A 14989-nucleotide genomic window follows, 5' to 3' on the forward strand; every position below is an offset into this window, starting at 1 on the left:
AGTAACTGCACTGGAGTACATTTGTCAGTTAATAAGAAAAATACAAAAAGGGGATTGGGAACAGTCCAAGGCTAAGTGAAATAAAAGTAAAGTATGATGGATGGATGAAGTGCAACTAATCCAAACTACAAAAATTTGGGATTGAGCATATAATATTCAATACAAAGGGGGTTTTCATTACAAGTTGCCAAGCCACTTAACTTTATAACTCAAGTTTAATGTCCAATTTGGGGGTCAAAATCTGTTCTGCAACACCCTTTCTACAACGCTTATTTGCTTAAAACAACTTTACAGATATACAGATATAATGGTTTAACAGTCACTCAATGTACATTGTAGTTACTGGGGTACTGCCTGTTTGTCCCTGTAGGGAGAACAGATCTGTCACTTCCCGTGGAGATCAAGATGCTCATTCTACCCACTTACCCTTCTATGCTACTAGAACATGGCTGTTGATAAAAGTTAACTGATCTAATTAAGGAAAATCAGTAACACACAAGTGCCTTGTTTATATTTTAGTTTGGAGTATTTTATTTTCTCAGGCAAGTGACATATGGTAGATAAAAGGCGAGATATGACTAGGGCAGGCTTCGTTTCAGCATCTGGGAGTAAGGTAAATCATTCACAATTAGGGCTAAACTTTCAAGAATACTGCATGTGCTGCAAAATGCACAGTTTTATAGGTGAGCAATCCTCAGTCTATTTATTTACAACCTACCTACACTTACCATGTTCCCCTTGCAATTATACATGAATTATCTAACTCCCCAATTAATGTACAAAAGAATGAAATCTGTTGATGAACATCAACAATATAACGTGTACATTGAATAATTTTGTTTTGTTATTTTCCTTCCAGATGGTGTCCACACATTGACATGTGCACTCATGCTGTTGAACACAGATCTACACGGCCATGTATGTATAACATTTTACACTTAACACTCTCTAAATACCATAGGCTTAAAGGTGGCCATACACGTAGCAATTTTCGATCCCACATTCAACAGATGTTCAGGGCTGAATCATTAGATATGGAGATAGAAACAATAGGAATTCTACCTCCTTCTGCCGATTCAGCCCTGAACGTAGATTTTGCTCAGGCGCCTTCAGTGGCGCCCGATCAAAATCTTTTAACCCGCCCGATCGGCGAGTCGAACGATATCCACAGCCTTTTAAGATATCGGTGGCCTTGTTGAGCCGCCATACACGAACCGAATGTCGTCCAAAACCTTGTTTCATCCTCGTTTCATCAGTATGTGTATGGCCATCTTAAACCTAGTGTCCTTTTCTTTTAATATATGTGTAAGGGACTGGTAAAATAGCTACCCCTTAGATCTTAGACAGCTAGTGTTGAGGAAATGATCTCCCCATCTTGGGTTAAAATATGACCTTTGCAGTGCCCGAGTTTGGGCAGAAGAAGACAATGTTCTAAAGTATGTAAGCGGGAGCGCACATTTACACCCTGCCTCCAACGAGGTGCGAGGGCCCAAGGAAAGTGAGTCTCATCCAAAAGGTTTATTTTTTTGGTTTTGGGAGCCCCTGGTAGCCCCATTTTGCTATAGATGTGTTTTGTTTCATGTTTCTTTCACATTTTATTTCATGTTAGCTGCAGTAGGTAAAAATATATTAACATTATGTATATTACCTAAGATCCCATACGGTAATTATATCACATACAGCTGTAACAGAGATTTCTTTGATATGTTCAATAAGTATTGTAACCGTACACAGTGCATAGTACTGAGGGCTCTAATGTGGCAAACAACTTTAGGTAGAAATAACCATGATTCTGATGTTCATCATCCACCCTAACCTTACAGCACGCTGCTCAGAACACAGTTTATATTTAGGGAACACATCGTCCAGCTTTCTCGTATGACAGTCCTTCTCCCAAGATAACCATTTAAATGGACATCACTCACACAAATATAAAAATGAGTACTGTTCAAGCTAGCATACAGCATTCTTACCCCCTCTTTGCACAGTCCAAGGACTGTATGTCAGGCTGTTTGTAAATAAAGGAGTATAATAACATAATATTAAACAAACTTTTGTTGTTTTTAGAATATTGGCAAGAGGATGTCCTGCTCAGAATTCATTGGAAACTTGGAAGGTCTGAATGGAGGGAAAGATTTTCCAAGGGAACTTCTCAAGGTAAGAGACTCATCGGATGGCTGTTCTATATATGGGAAAAATGCATGGCCTGTTATGTGCTGTGTTTATGCAATAGCAATGTAAAAAAGAAGTGTATATATGTTGGCAAGAATCAGTTGTTTTTATTAGAGAGGGGGTAATGTTGTATATTTTATCTTTCTCCCTAATATTGCTCATAACAATGCAATTAACAGTGTAAGAATGCCTCTTGGGCCCATTTAAAGATTTTAGCCCTTTAGCTGCCAACAATGTACGGCATACGTCCTTGCAGAAAAAGGGTTTATCTGCGAACGACGTGCGCCATACATTGTTTGGCAGATAAGGATTTTTTAGCGATGACAGCCAGGGGGGCTGTCATGTTGGTCCAGCAACGTGATGGTCACAGAACTGGCCTCCAAGCAGCAGACGCAATCGGATTGCGTCTGCTGCCGCCACCTCACTTCCTCCTGAGGACTGCAGCACAGAGGACCAGCCAAGCAATCCCTGCTTCAGAACGGGTAAGTGTGATTTTTTTTTGCATTTACACATGCTTTTATACACACTTAGACACACTTACATACATTTACATACATTTACATACATTTATACACACATACAGTACACAATTTAGCACAGGTTTTTTTTTATTTTGCACACTTTAGCACACTTGTATACACTCATACACACCTACACACTGTCACACAAATTTTACATGTGTACACTGAAGAAGAAGCTGCAGCATCAGCAGCATGTATGGAGGCACTGTGTGGGGGGGGCTACTCTGTATGGGGGGCACCTGTGTATGGGGGGCTACTGTGTATGGGGGGGCACCTGTGTATGGGGGGGCACCTGTGTATGGGGGGGACCTGTGTATGGGGGCTACTGTGTATGGGGGCTAAAGTGTATGCGGGGGGCTAATGTGTATGGGGGACACTGTGTATGGGGGGGCTACTCTGTATGGGGGGCTACTGTGTGGGGGGGCACCTGTGTATGGGGGGGGCTACTGTGTGGGGGGACTACTGTGTATGGGGGGGTACCTGTGTATGGGGGCTACGGTGTATGGGGGGGCTACTCTGTATGGGGGGCTACTCTGTATGGGGGGGGCACCTGTGTATGGGGGGGCTACTGTGTATGGGGGGGCACCTGTGTATGGGGGGGCTACTGTGTATGGGGGCACTGTGTATGGGGGGGGCAAAACTGGTACATAGTTATAACTCACTTATAACTGACTGCCTTCTCTCTATATTTGTATTTTATATGTAGGAGTTGCTATTTTGTTTTCCTTAGGTAGTACAGTATGAGGGTATAGCACATTTGCGTCTGATCCCGCCATTTCATCTATATAAAAGGAGTATTTTTTTTAAAAATGGGGTGTGGCAATTGGGGGCATGGCCACAAAAGTGGGCGTGGTCAAAAAATTTGGCGCGCTGCGCGCGACAAATCTTTTTGTCCCTCTTTTCATTTTTCAAATGTTGGGAGGTATGGTGTACTGCTGGGAGTTTTTGACCTATACAAGTGAGAAATCTCCATAAAACTATATATATTTGGTATTGGCACGTTCAGGAGACATGGGACTTTCCAAATCGGTTGTATTTTCATGCATAAAATAATTTTTGTTTCTGGTATGTGTGTTTCTATTATGGAAAATTAGATTTTTTTTTTTTTTAGACATTTAGAAACCTATATCTTGTTACAGAATTGGAAAACCCAAAAATTCTACCATATTTTGAAAGCTTAGGTTGTCCTGAAAAAACAATATATTGTTTTCCTGGGTAAACTCAAAGTACCCCCAAGGAAAGGCCCCTGAAGCGAAACAGTGCAAAATGTTTAAAAATACAAGTTCTGCTTTGACCAAAACATCTGGCAGTGAAAGGGTTAAAGGTTCCTTGATTCAGGCTGAAAATGCATTTACTGATCATACATTTCAAGCTTTATTTCTGATGTAGTTCTAAAAAGCTTCTAAAATGTTAGGTCTATGGCACATGGGGCATTTTAATCGCTACTACTAAGAGTCTGACAATAAGATACCCAAAGGGCATTTTTCCTTAGGGTGACGTCACATAGACCAGTTCCGAGGTTTTCAACTTAATGGAGAAATAACATACTGTAAATGCAGCCAAGTTGCTCATTCAGAAGTATGGTCCAATCTTGCTTCAGGTTGACTGATGATCCTGGTATACATACTGCTGTAATTCAGCTGTAATGTTAGCTTAAACTTTAAACATGACTATGGGATTCTAGGGAAATCATTAGGAGTAGGAGTATAGATAAAATTGTCTATCAGGTTATTATCAGTTCAGTTGTGTTTTAAGTGCCCCTTCCCCTTCCTGGATGTATAAAATACATTAGCATATTAAAAACAGAGGAGTTGGAGTCGTGGAGTCGGAGTCGGAAGTATCAGAAACTGAGGCGTCGGAGTCGGAGAATTTATCTACCGACTCCACAAGCCCTGCCATATAGCCTGGTGGCAACTGTGCCGGAATCATGTTCTGTCTTGGGTGCAGCTACCATGGGAATAACAGGATAAAAGGGAACTCTCTCTGTCTGAAACAAAGTTCCAACATCACTTATATGTTTCTCCTAATGATTTTCATGAAAGGCGATGCAATTTTCTTTACTTATTTTTGAACATTCCTCAATATAAAAAAAATTATACTTCATGATAAATGTATGCTTCTGTTTCCCTCCAACTTCTAAATGACAGTAAAAACAAAGTAGCACGTAATCACGTTCCATTATGTTCCAATCATATTTGCAGGTGCAGACACACATAGCTGATTACAGCACTGAAATGTGAAAGTTTGCATTTAGGCACCAAAATCTGCTTTGTGTGACTGCACCCGGTTTACGCAGTTGGCTCTGGGTGCAGTCACAAGAGAAGGAGGATGCTAGTGGAGTGGCTGATTGTTGGCCTGCATTTATTTGCAGGCTGAGAATCAGCCCCATGTGGCATTAGCATAAAGAACAAATGAGACGGAAGTTTAACTATGCATAACACAGTAGCTGAACAAAGATAGCCACTAAGGATAAGAATTGTGTGATAAAAACTTGCCAAACTGCTCTACTTTTTTGAGCCATTCAAAACCATTACATTAAAAAACAAAATTATCTGTCTTGTTTCTCAGATTAAAGGTAGCAAAGCCCCAAAGATCTTAAATGACATTTATGCACACACCAAACAAAGGCAAAGAAACATTAAAGAGAAGCAGCTAAAAAATATATAAAATCAATTGTCACTGGATATTGTGTCTAGACGGGCAGAAATTATGTGATGATTAAACAGAAATACTCTTCTAATGACAGCAATCCATGTAATGCAGTCAAAGTTGTCGAACAGTAATGTAAAACAATAAATCAGCTGCTGAATGGGACCCAGTGGGATGCAATGCAACACTCTCTCCAATTAACTGTACTGGATAGACACACAGCTACAATCACAGATTTAGGATGCATAACACTGGCAGATATATTGTAGGCCTTTTACTAAATGCATCTTGGTGATGGTAATCAGTCAAAAAACCTGCGTCCAATAATAGGGCTAGTAGACTGGTAAAAAAGAAACTTGAGTCGCCGGCTAATTCCCCAACAGTAAGCATAAATAACACAAAGAAGACTTTAACTAGAAATTATATATAGTGGCTTATTTATAGGTCTCCCTGTACCAGCTAAGTGGTGCAGTAGATCTTTGACAGTGGATCCATTGGAAATCTCTGCCATCCAGCAAATTCTCTTCAGCTCTAAAAATTGCTCCCTTCCAGGATTGGACTGGGCCTGGTGGGCTCCACCGGCCCAGATCCGATCCCTGCCAGAGCTCCCTACCCCGATGCACTGAAAGAAAGTTACATTTACACAAGCTTGGGGGTCAAGCACGTGGCGGGGGCCCTTTGGATAGACTAAGGGTCATTTTCTTTATTTGTGGGGGCTCAAGTTCTATTCCCAAGGGCTCAAGCTCTAAAGTACTAAGCAAACCACCTCTCCCGTCACATAACAACCCCCCCCCCCCAAACTGTCAGCTTGCATGAGAGCATTCATTCCCGTGTACACACATAAATAGTGAGGGGGGGAGCGCAATGTGCCAGGACAAGCGTTATGAGCAAGGACGGTAATGGGCCAGCAGTGGGTAGAAGTGGGCAAAGAGTAGAGAAGAACAGGTACACCCCACCACCTTTGCGCCCTAAGCATGTGCCTCTTCTGCCTACCCCTAGTTCCAGCTCTGGTGTTAAGGGAACACTTATTTTAAAACTGTGGCCTTTTTCAGTGTCCACACTGTCTAAAAGGTTCACAAATAACCAATATTTTCTGGCAAGTCAATCTGTAGGAAAATATGTTACATAAGATTTAATTTATTAAAGCAAGCTCTCTATTACTGTTGTTTGTAATTTAAGTATGTTCTGGGGATCTTTTGCTCAAGTGTGAGACTTACAGTGCTCGAAACATGTTATGTATAATAAAACACACATTTTGCAGCTAGTTCTGTCTTTTCTTCCCAAACCTGTTAATTTTTGGCTGAATTATTCTCAAACAGCCCATCACTGTTTCCTATTTGTACAGATTGGGGCACTCTGTATGGACAGAGGCACTCCTGCCTTGGGGCAAGGTAAGAGCTTTGCCTCAGGTGGCAGAGAGTGGCCAGGTACCCAGGCGCCAAAAAGCCACCTCTGGTAAATTTAAGAGGCAAATTTCCATTTTTTAAAATAAAAAATCGGTTCTACTAGCGCTCTCTACACTAGTGATGCAGCCCCCTCCGAACCCACTCCAAAGTTAAAATTGTAAGCGTGGATTGGGGAAGAGGGGGCGGTATCGATGATGCTGCCTCAGGCTGCAGCAACAGGATCGTCGCTGGGCCCAGATCAACGGTTAAAGGAGAATATGAAGCAAAACTGCAGCATGGAAACCATATAGTTGTTTTCATGTTTTTCAGTCAAAACTACTGTTGCGTAAATTCACAGAAGCTAGGGAAATCTGATGGCATTACTGACACCTGGAATAATATAAAATGTTTCCACTGTGAACAGACAATACCATAAGGGCACATTATCCATCATTTTAAGCATATTACCATGGATACTCTTCCTCTGGGCAGTCATTACATAGCATTACCATAGCACTGTATAATTAGAGACAGCAGAACAGAAATAAACTTGCACATATGCAGCATTGCAGACGCAAAGCGATACACAAAATCATATTGCAGCATTTTATATTTGTCTTTACACATCCACTGCATTTCCAGTTCACAACAAATGTTATAGATACGATACAATGATGTACCTGAGTGGGCTAAATAAAGTTTAGAAAATGTTATTAACAGTGTAAAAGCTCCTTGACTCAGGACTCTGCCCCTGGGGCTACACAGCGGGGTATTTATATAAACTATAGTAGGGTTTCTGTAGCAAACACCCCAGCTGTACCAGTGCAGGAATGGCTGCCCCCGGGGCTACACAGCAGGGTATTTATATAAACTATAGTAGGGTTTCTGTAGCAAACACCCCAGCTGTACCAGTGCAGGAATGGCTGCCTCCGGGGCTACACAGCGGGGTATTTATATAAACTATAGTAGGGTTTCTGTAGCAAACACCCCAGCTGTACCAGTGCAGGAATGCCTGCCCCCATACTACACAGCAGCTTATTTATATAAATTATAGTAGATTTTCTGAAGTAAACACACAGTGCAGGGCAGCAGCACATTATATTTTAGTTACTTTTATACACGTTCATTTTTTGGTGTTACTGTTCCTTTAAACTATTGACCATCCATTCCCTTCACGTATACAAGTATTTCTAGTCCTGCAAATTATTTTTACTTACTTAGTTATCAGGGAGAGTTAGGCTAGTTTCACAGTGGGCATTGTGTTCCCTGTAACAGAGGAACACGACGCAGAGGAGCTGCCACACCTTAACTGTCCGTTACGTCCCATTTAGTGAAGCATACAGTCAATGAAAAGCATGCTTCATGGTCGCTCAACATGTTCATTTTGGGCTTTATTCTTATAGCAGAGAAGTAATTAATTATGACTGTTTGTGAATTGGGACATTTAAACTTGCTTTTTTTTTTTTTTTTTTTTTTTAATTCCCATTTAAATTTAGTAGAAGTCGGAGTCGGTTCACTTTTTGCCGCCTCCGATTCCGACTCCAGGTACCCAAAATTGCCTCTGTTACCCCTGTTTGCTTTGCTCTATGCCATGTTACAATGAATGTGAGGGGGCACACACCCATGTACCTGTTCAGCTGGCCCCAGCTCAGTTACCGTTTCTTATTTCTCAAGCTCCATGAACATTGTGTGTGCATTTACTCAGTGCCCTGATAATCTGAACTGTATATAAGGTTTCCCCCTGACAGAGCTGGTATAATGATAATTGGTGGCAATTGTTTCGTAGAGAAAAATAATGACAATATAGTATGGCCAGTTTTTTTTTGAGTCTTTTGGTCATTTACCAAATATATATATAAGCCAGAGAATCCAGGGAGGCTCTTAATTTCAGAGGGTCTTTCCATGGAAGAAACAGTGAGCAAGAGCATTGTGAGAGGTCACATAAAGTCAAACCCACTGAGAGATCTCTGTCTGATACTTGCAGGAGGCTGCATGTGATAGAAGTGGCACGCCCCAAATGACCACGTCTGTAAGATAAAAGAACCAGGAAGGGTACAGTCTACAAGTCTACTCCTGGCAGCCTACTAGGAGTTTAGCAGAATAAGGCACAAAAATCCCTTCCCTCACCTCCATATTTACCACAGGGATTCAAGAAAAACACAGAGACATGTTCAATGGAAAACCTGTTGGTGTTACAGGATTTATTAATATTAGCCAATTTAGTGTTGGACATCCCTAACAGCAATGATCCAGAGGAAGGCAAAAACCCCAGTGCTCAGGCCAATCTGCACTGAAGGGAAAAAATTCCTTCCTGACTCTAAATGGCAGTCGGTTTTACTCCCTGGATCATGGCTTTATATGTTTTATAAGTTACAACTACATACACCCTCCAAAATAGAAAGAAAAGGAAAGCTTGCACCTTCCACACCAGTTATACAAATCAGGTAGGAGTCATCAATGTTTGCCTCCTAATGTTAGATTAATTAGAGTTAGGACGAAGGGAAAATGTGCAAATGAAGTATAGACAAATATAAATAAAAGACGGAAGAGGAAACACCACACAGGTGGTCCTGATCAAGACTTCAAATTACTGCACCATTAACCCAATTATTATCAGGTAGATCAAGTAGTCCATTAAACTGAAATGATAAAACTTAACCTTTATTGCTAATCATTAAAAAAGGAAAAAAAAAAACAAAATAGAAAGATGTGTGTCATTACTCAAATCCCCATTAAAATTCGCAAAGGTGATTATCAGATATAAAATCTGCTATGAGATATGGTAGGGCCGCTGTTATCTAGCCTTTAAAAGGTGATACAATGAATATCAAGGCTCTCAGCACTTAAGTGTTCCTGTGGAGACAGCCAGAGAAAAAAGCTCCTTTGAGTTTGCAACATATGTTGCCAATTCAAACTCGTAGAGTGAAAGGTGTAAAAATGATACAATAAGTACCAAAGGCTCTCAGCACTTAAGCATTCCTGTAAAGACAGCCAGAAATAAACCCCTTTAAGTTTGCAACAAATGTTGCCAGTTCAAGCTCGTAGAAAGAAAGGTATAGCGTTTCTGCCCCTTATCTCATTTCAACACAGAGAAAAACGGAGCCTGTTAGCACATGTATTTGGAGGTGCACAAATGCTCAAATTTTAAGCTATAAATTAGCAAATTCATCAGCCCACCACCTCCCCAACATCAATAGCCACCCGGCCTCTTGTTAGTCTAAATAACACCTCTGCAGTTAAAATCGCACATCAATCGTGTGCCCTCACCTTCCCTCCCTCTCAGAAAAACCGTCCCACATCAACACCCGTTCCTCCCCCCAAAGCCCAACGCGCGTTTCGCTCCCAGATTGTGGAGCTTTCTCAAGATCCTTAAAGGGGTTTATTTCTGGCTGTCTTTACAGGAACGCTTAAGTGCTGAGAGCCTTTGGTACTTATTGTATCATTTTTACACCTTTCACTCTACGAGTTTGAATTGGCAACATATGTTGCAAACTCAAAGGAGCTTTTTTCTCTGGCTGTCTCCACAGGAACACTTAAGTGCTGAGAGCCTTGATATTCATTGTATCACCTTTTAAAGGCTAGATAACAGCGGCCCTACCATATCTCATAGCAGATTTTATATCTGATAATCACCTTTGCGAATTTTAATGGGGATTTGAGTAATGACACACATCTTTCTATTTTGTTTTTTTTTCCCTTTTTTAATGATTAGCAATAAAGGTTAAGTTTTATCATTTCAGTTTAATGGAGTACTTGATCTACCTGATAATAATTGGGTTAATGGTGCAGTAATTTGAAGTCTTGATCAGGACCACCTGTGTGGTGTTTCCTCTTCCGTCTTTTATTTACATACACCCTCCCCCTACACCCACCCACCTATGCATCAACCCACCCCTCCCCCTACACATGAGCCAACCCTCCCACTATACATGCATTTACCCCCTCTACTCACGCACCCCCTACAAATGCACCACCTACACATTTGCCTACCCCCATACATGCATTCACCCACCCCCAATACATGCAACCAAACAAATCCTACATGCACCCAATGCATACTCTGAACTTCATACCCACCCATTTGGCATACATTCACCCTCCCCCTACACATCTGCACCGAACACAAACCCCCCCCAACACAGTCACGCCCCCCCCGTACTCATCCACCATCTACACTCACACCTAACCACCCATCACCCTGCATCCTCCACCCTATATCTGCACCCATCCACCTATCCTACAAACCCATTCCCCAAAACATGCATGCACCCACACACTGCCCACCACACCTTCACATGTTTTCCCCCCTCCCAATCCCCACCCAGACACCCACCACCTACACACCCACACATGCGCCCCTTACTCATACTCTAACACACACATACATAGAGGACATAGTAGAGATTACAAGGAAGGAATTCAGGGAGCAGTGGAGGGTCTGTGGCAACAGAATAGTCTTCTGGTGGAACCCTGAAAAGAAAAGAAAAAGTTTGGAAGGTATTGAAATAAAAAATGACAGATACATACTTGATTATAAAAGACTTAATCTGACTCTACAGTATATCATCTACCTGGAATGGCATCTTTTTTCCTAACATTGATCACCTGGTTAAAAGCTGGGCTGTCTGGGTCAAAACCGAACAGGTGCCAACTTTAAATACAGCTGCCCATCATACCCCCATTGGCCTTTTAGAGAATCCGCTGTGATATATGTGGACTTGGCCAGATCTTTGCCAAGAGTTAGCAGCTTAGTACAATCTAAACACAGCAGTACACTGGCCTATCAATTAGGCACTCTGATGAATCAACCATGAGGCTGAATGGAGAGCTTATAGGGGCATTACTCTATTACTATAACAGCATTTCTATTGTTCTGATCATTTGGGCAGACATCCTGTAGAATTGAAATTCTAGGAAGGGAAGTGGTACTTTACTGACTGACATGCGACTTTGGCAGGTGAAAAGCAATTGCTAATAATAATATATATAAATATATTACCCAAATCCTGCGGAGCCTCTTCACAGCAGCTTTCTTCATCCTTTTTCCTAAGGTTGGCTGCACTGCTTCATGAGGAACTGTTTCTTCCTGTTTGTCTCCTGCAAGGGATTCCTCTTGCTGATGTTCTACAAAATGTTCCTCCTCTTCTTTTCGCTCCTCGCCAGGAGCCACCTCATCTTCTTGCTTCATTCCAGGAGCCACCTCATCTTCTTGCTTCATTCCAGGAGCCACCTCATCTTCTTGCTTCATTCCAGGAGCCACCTCATCTTCTTGCTCCTTGTCAGGAGCCTCATAATCTTCTTGCTCCATGCCAGGAGCTTCCTCTTCTTGCTCCTTGTGAGGAGCTTCCTCTTCTTGCTCCTTGTGAGGAGCTTCCTCTTCTTCATTCTCTGCTCCTTCATTCTCCTCTCCAGGAGCCTTCTCATCTTCTTGCTTCTCTCCAGGAGCCTCAGCAGCTTCTTCCTCCTTACCGGGAGCCTTCCTTTCTTCCTGCTCCTTGCCAGGAGCTTCCGTTTCCTCCTGCTCCTTGCCAGGAGCTTCCGTTCCTTCCTGCTCCTTGCCAGGAGCTTCCATTTCTTCCTGCTCCTCGCTAGGAGCTTCCATCTGTTCCTGCTCCTCTCCAGGAGCTTTCGCCTCTTCCTGCTCCTCGCCAGGAGCTTCCGTCTTTTCTTGCTCCTTGCCAGGAGCTTCCGATTGTTCCTGCTCCTCACCAGGAGCTTCCTTCTCTTCATGCTCCTCGCCAGGAGCTTCCATCTCTTCTTGCTCCTCACCTGGAGCTTCCATTTGTTCCCGCTCCTTGGTATGAGCTTCCGGTTCTTCCTGCTCCTCGCCAGGAGCTTCTGTCTCTTCTGGCTCCTCGCCAGGAGCTTCCATTTCTTCCTGCCCCTCTCCTGGATCTTCTGTTTCTTCCTGCTCCCTGCCAGGAGCTTCCATTTTTTCCTGCTTTTCGCTGGGAGCCTCCTCTTCTGCTTGGATTTCTATAGTAGCTGCCCAGTGTTCTTCAGTGGCTCTGAAGGGGGAAAAAATGTATATTTATCAGTGTTTTCATTTGTTTCCACTGTATCGAGACTATATTTATGGTCACTGGAGGAGTAATATAGAGTTTAGCCTTGTACCTAAGTGTTAACCTTATATCTGCTACACACATGGCCCTACAAATGTGGGCAGTTACTGAGCTGAGTAGGTTACAAGGTCTGCTAGAGGTATAGGCTTTAATCCAATATGAAGGGAGCTCTAATGTTTGGAAAACACCTACTGGCACTTTGAAGCGGTTAGAGGCATTTTGTATATTGTATGAATGTGTCAGACTAAACTGAAAAACTATCACACATGTGGGAAGAGGAATGTAGTTATATGTGCAAGATGCTTTAATTATTATTGCTCCATCCGTACATCCCCCTTTGTATGTACATATGGTTGTAGGCTCCAGAAAAAAGCTGATTCATAAATATGTAATTGATTTTAATATTGATATGGATAAAACACACCATAAATTGTATAACTTTAAAAGGACCTCCATATTTTAAACATATTCAATTCAGTATATATTTTCAATATACAAACCTAGCACGCTCCTCCAACTCCTGTTCCTTCTCCCAGATCTTCAGTACAAGACTGAGAAGGTTTGATCTTACTTTCTGCAAGCACAGGGAAGGTACAAGTAAATGAGCAAAGGGGAATATAGAAGACATTTATGATAATTTCTGTATAGATTAAGACAATAGTTTGTTTATAAGGTGGGGGCAGTGAGAGTGTGGAATTCCCCACCAGGTAATGACAGATTATATTCATGCCTGTAAGGATGGCTTGGCTGACTTCTTGCTCAAGTATAATGTCTAAGGCAGTGATCTCCAACTAGTGGCTCAGGGGCAACATGTTGCTTGCCAACCCTTTGGGTGTTGCTCCCAGTGGCCTCAAAGCAGGTGCTTTTTTTGAATTTCTGGTTAGGAGGCTAACTTTGATTGCATAAAAACCCAGTGTAAAGCCAAACAGAGCCTTCTGTAGGCTGCCAGTCAACATAGGGGCCATCAAATAGCCAATTATAGCTCATTGGCACCCCCAGGAACTTTTCCCATGCTTGTGTTGCTCTCCAAATCTTTTTCTATTTCAATGTGGCTCACGGGTACAAAATTATTATATATATATATATATATATATATATATAAAATCAAGGAAAAAACAGATGCACTCCAGGAGCCTTTAAAAATAAGTAAAATTTTTTTAAGTCATTTTTAAAAATGTATCAGGCGAAAGTTTCGGTCTGCTCCTAAGACCATTATCAAGACCATATATACAATTACAATCAACATATAAATAGATAAAACTTGTAACACTCACCCAATCCCACATTCTCCCACCAGTCATGTGACTGGAAGGGAAGCCCTGTACTCAGGATAAACAATACCCAGAGTATCTATAAACACAGGGACCCGTGCAATCAGGAAAAATACAGTGGTTAAAAACAAGTACATAGTCCCACTGACCAAAGGAAAGCATGTTACAGAAAAAGGATACAGAATAATTTACAGCAGTACAATTACCCACAATGTATCAATCCTACCAGCACATAGTTTCACCTTTGTTCTAAAAAGCATAGCATAGTATTGCTCCTTTCTATGCTTTTTAGAACAAAGGTGATATTACAGTATTTACTGGTGGTCCCACTATCTGCACTCACCAATCAAAACAACAGCTGGGTGCTGACGCACAAAATACATATAGTCCTCCAGAAAGCACTCACGGCATAAGTATCTCAGAGTAAAATTCTTTGTTTGGACATAATGCCTACACGTTTATGTCCGAATAAAGAATTTTACTCTGAGATACTGAGGACTATATATATGTATGTATAGATATTTATATATACACATTTATATTAGACAGCAACAGGAGATACTCAATATATATAGCGCCTTAAGACATGTGTGTTAAGGTACCAAGAAATGCCCCCCCTTTAAGCAAAACAGGGATTGTTTGCCCATGTATTGCAATATACCGCAAGCTGCCCAACTATGTCAAAGTCATCCCCGGTCTGGCCAGTCCTACACTTACTCTGATTCTTATCTAATTTAATAAGAATTCTACTGCTTCAATGTACATTTAACAACTGAGTATTACCAACTTAGTTGCTTTTTTTTAAAACTTCCAAATGGTTGCCCAAATGGCTCCACTGGGATCACATAACTGTAGCTGGTAAGGGTGGGAGCTACAACCTGGAGCTGGCCCTGCTCCTGTATAAACTATAACTAACAAGGAATTTGTTA

The 14989-nt window shown here is 41.7% G+C and overlaps 1 protein-coding gene across 3 annotated transcripts in view; it reads left to right on the top strand.

Annotated features, from left to right (window-relative positions):
• The window catches only part of psd (pleckstrin and Sec7 domain containing), a 320624-nt gene that overhangs the window by 92077 nt on the left and 213558 nt on the right, over window positions 1-14989 (top strand). For all 3 annotated transcript variants that reach the window (XM_031906335.1, XM_031906337.1, XM_031906336.1), the window contains 2 exons: window positions 860-918; window positions 2068-2157. In XM_031906335.1, the coding sequence (XP_031762195.1) occupies window positions 860-918; window positions 2068-2157 (149 nt within the window). The remainder of the gene's footprint in view (window positions 1-859; window positions 919-2067; window positions 2158-14989) is intronic.

The sequence above is a fragment of the Xenopus tropicalis genome, chromosome 7 (assembly GCF_000004195.4).
Source record: "Xenopus tropicalis strain Nigerian chromosome 7, UCB_Xtro_10.0, whole genome shotgun sequence".
Taxonomy (NCBI): domain Eukaryota; kingdom Metazoa; phylum Chordata; class Amphibia; order Anura; family Pipidae; genus Xenopus; species Xenopus tropicalis.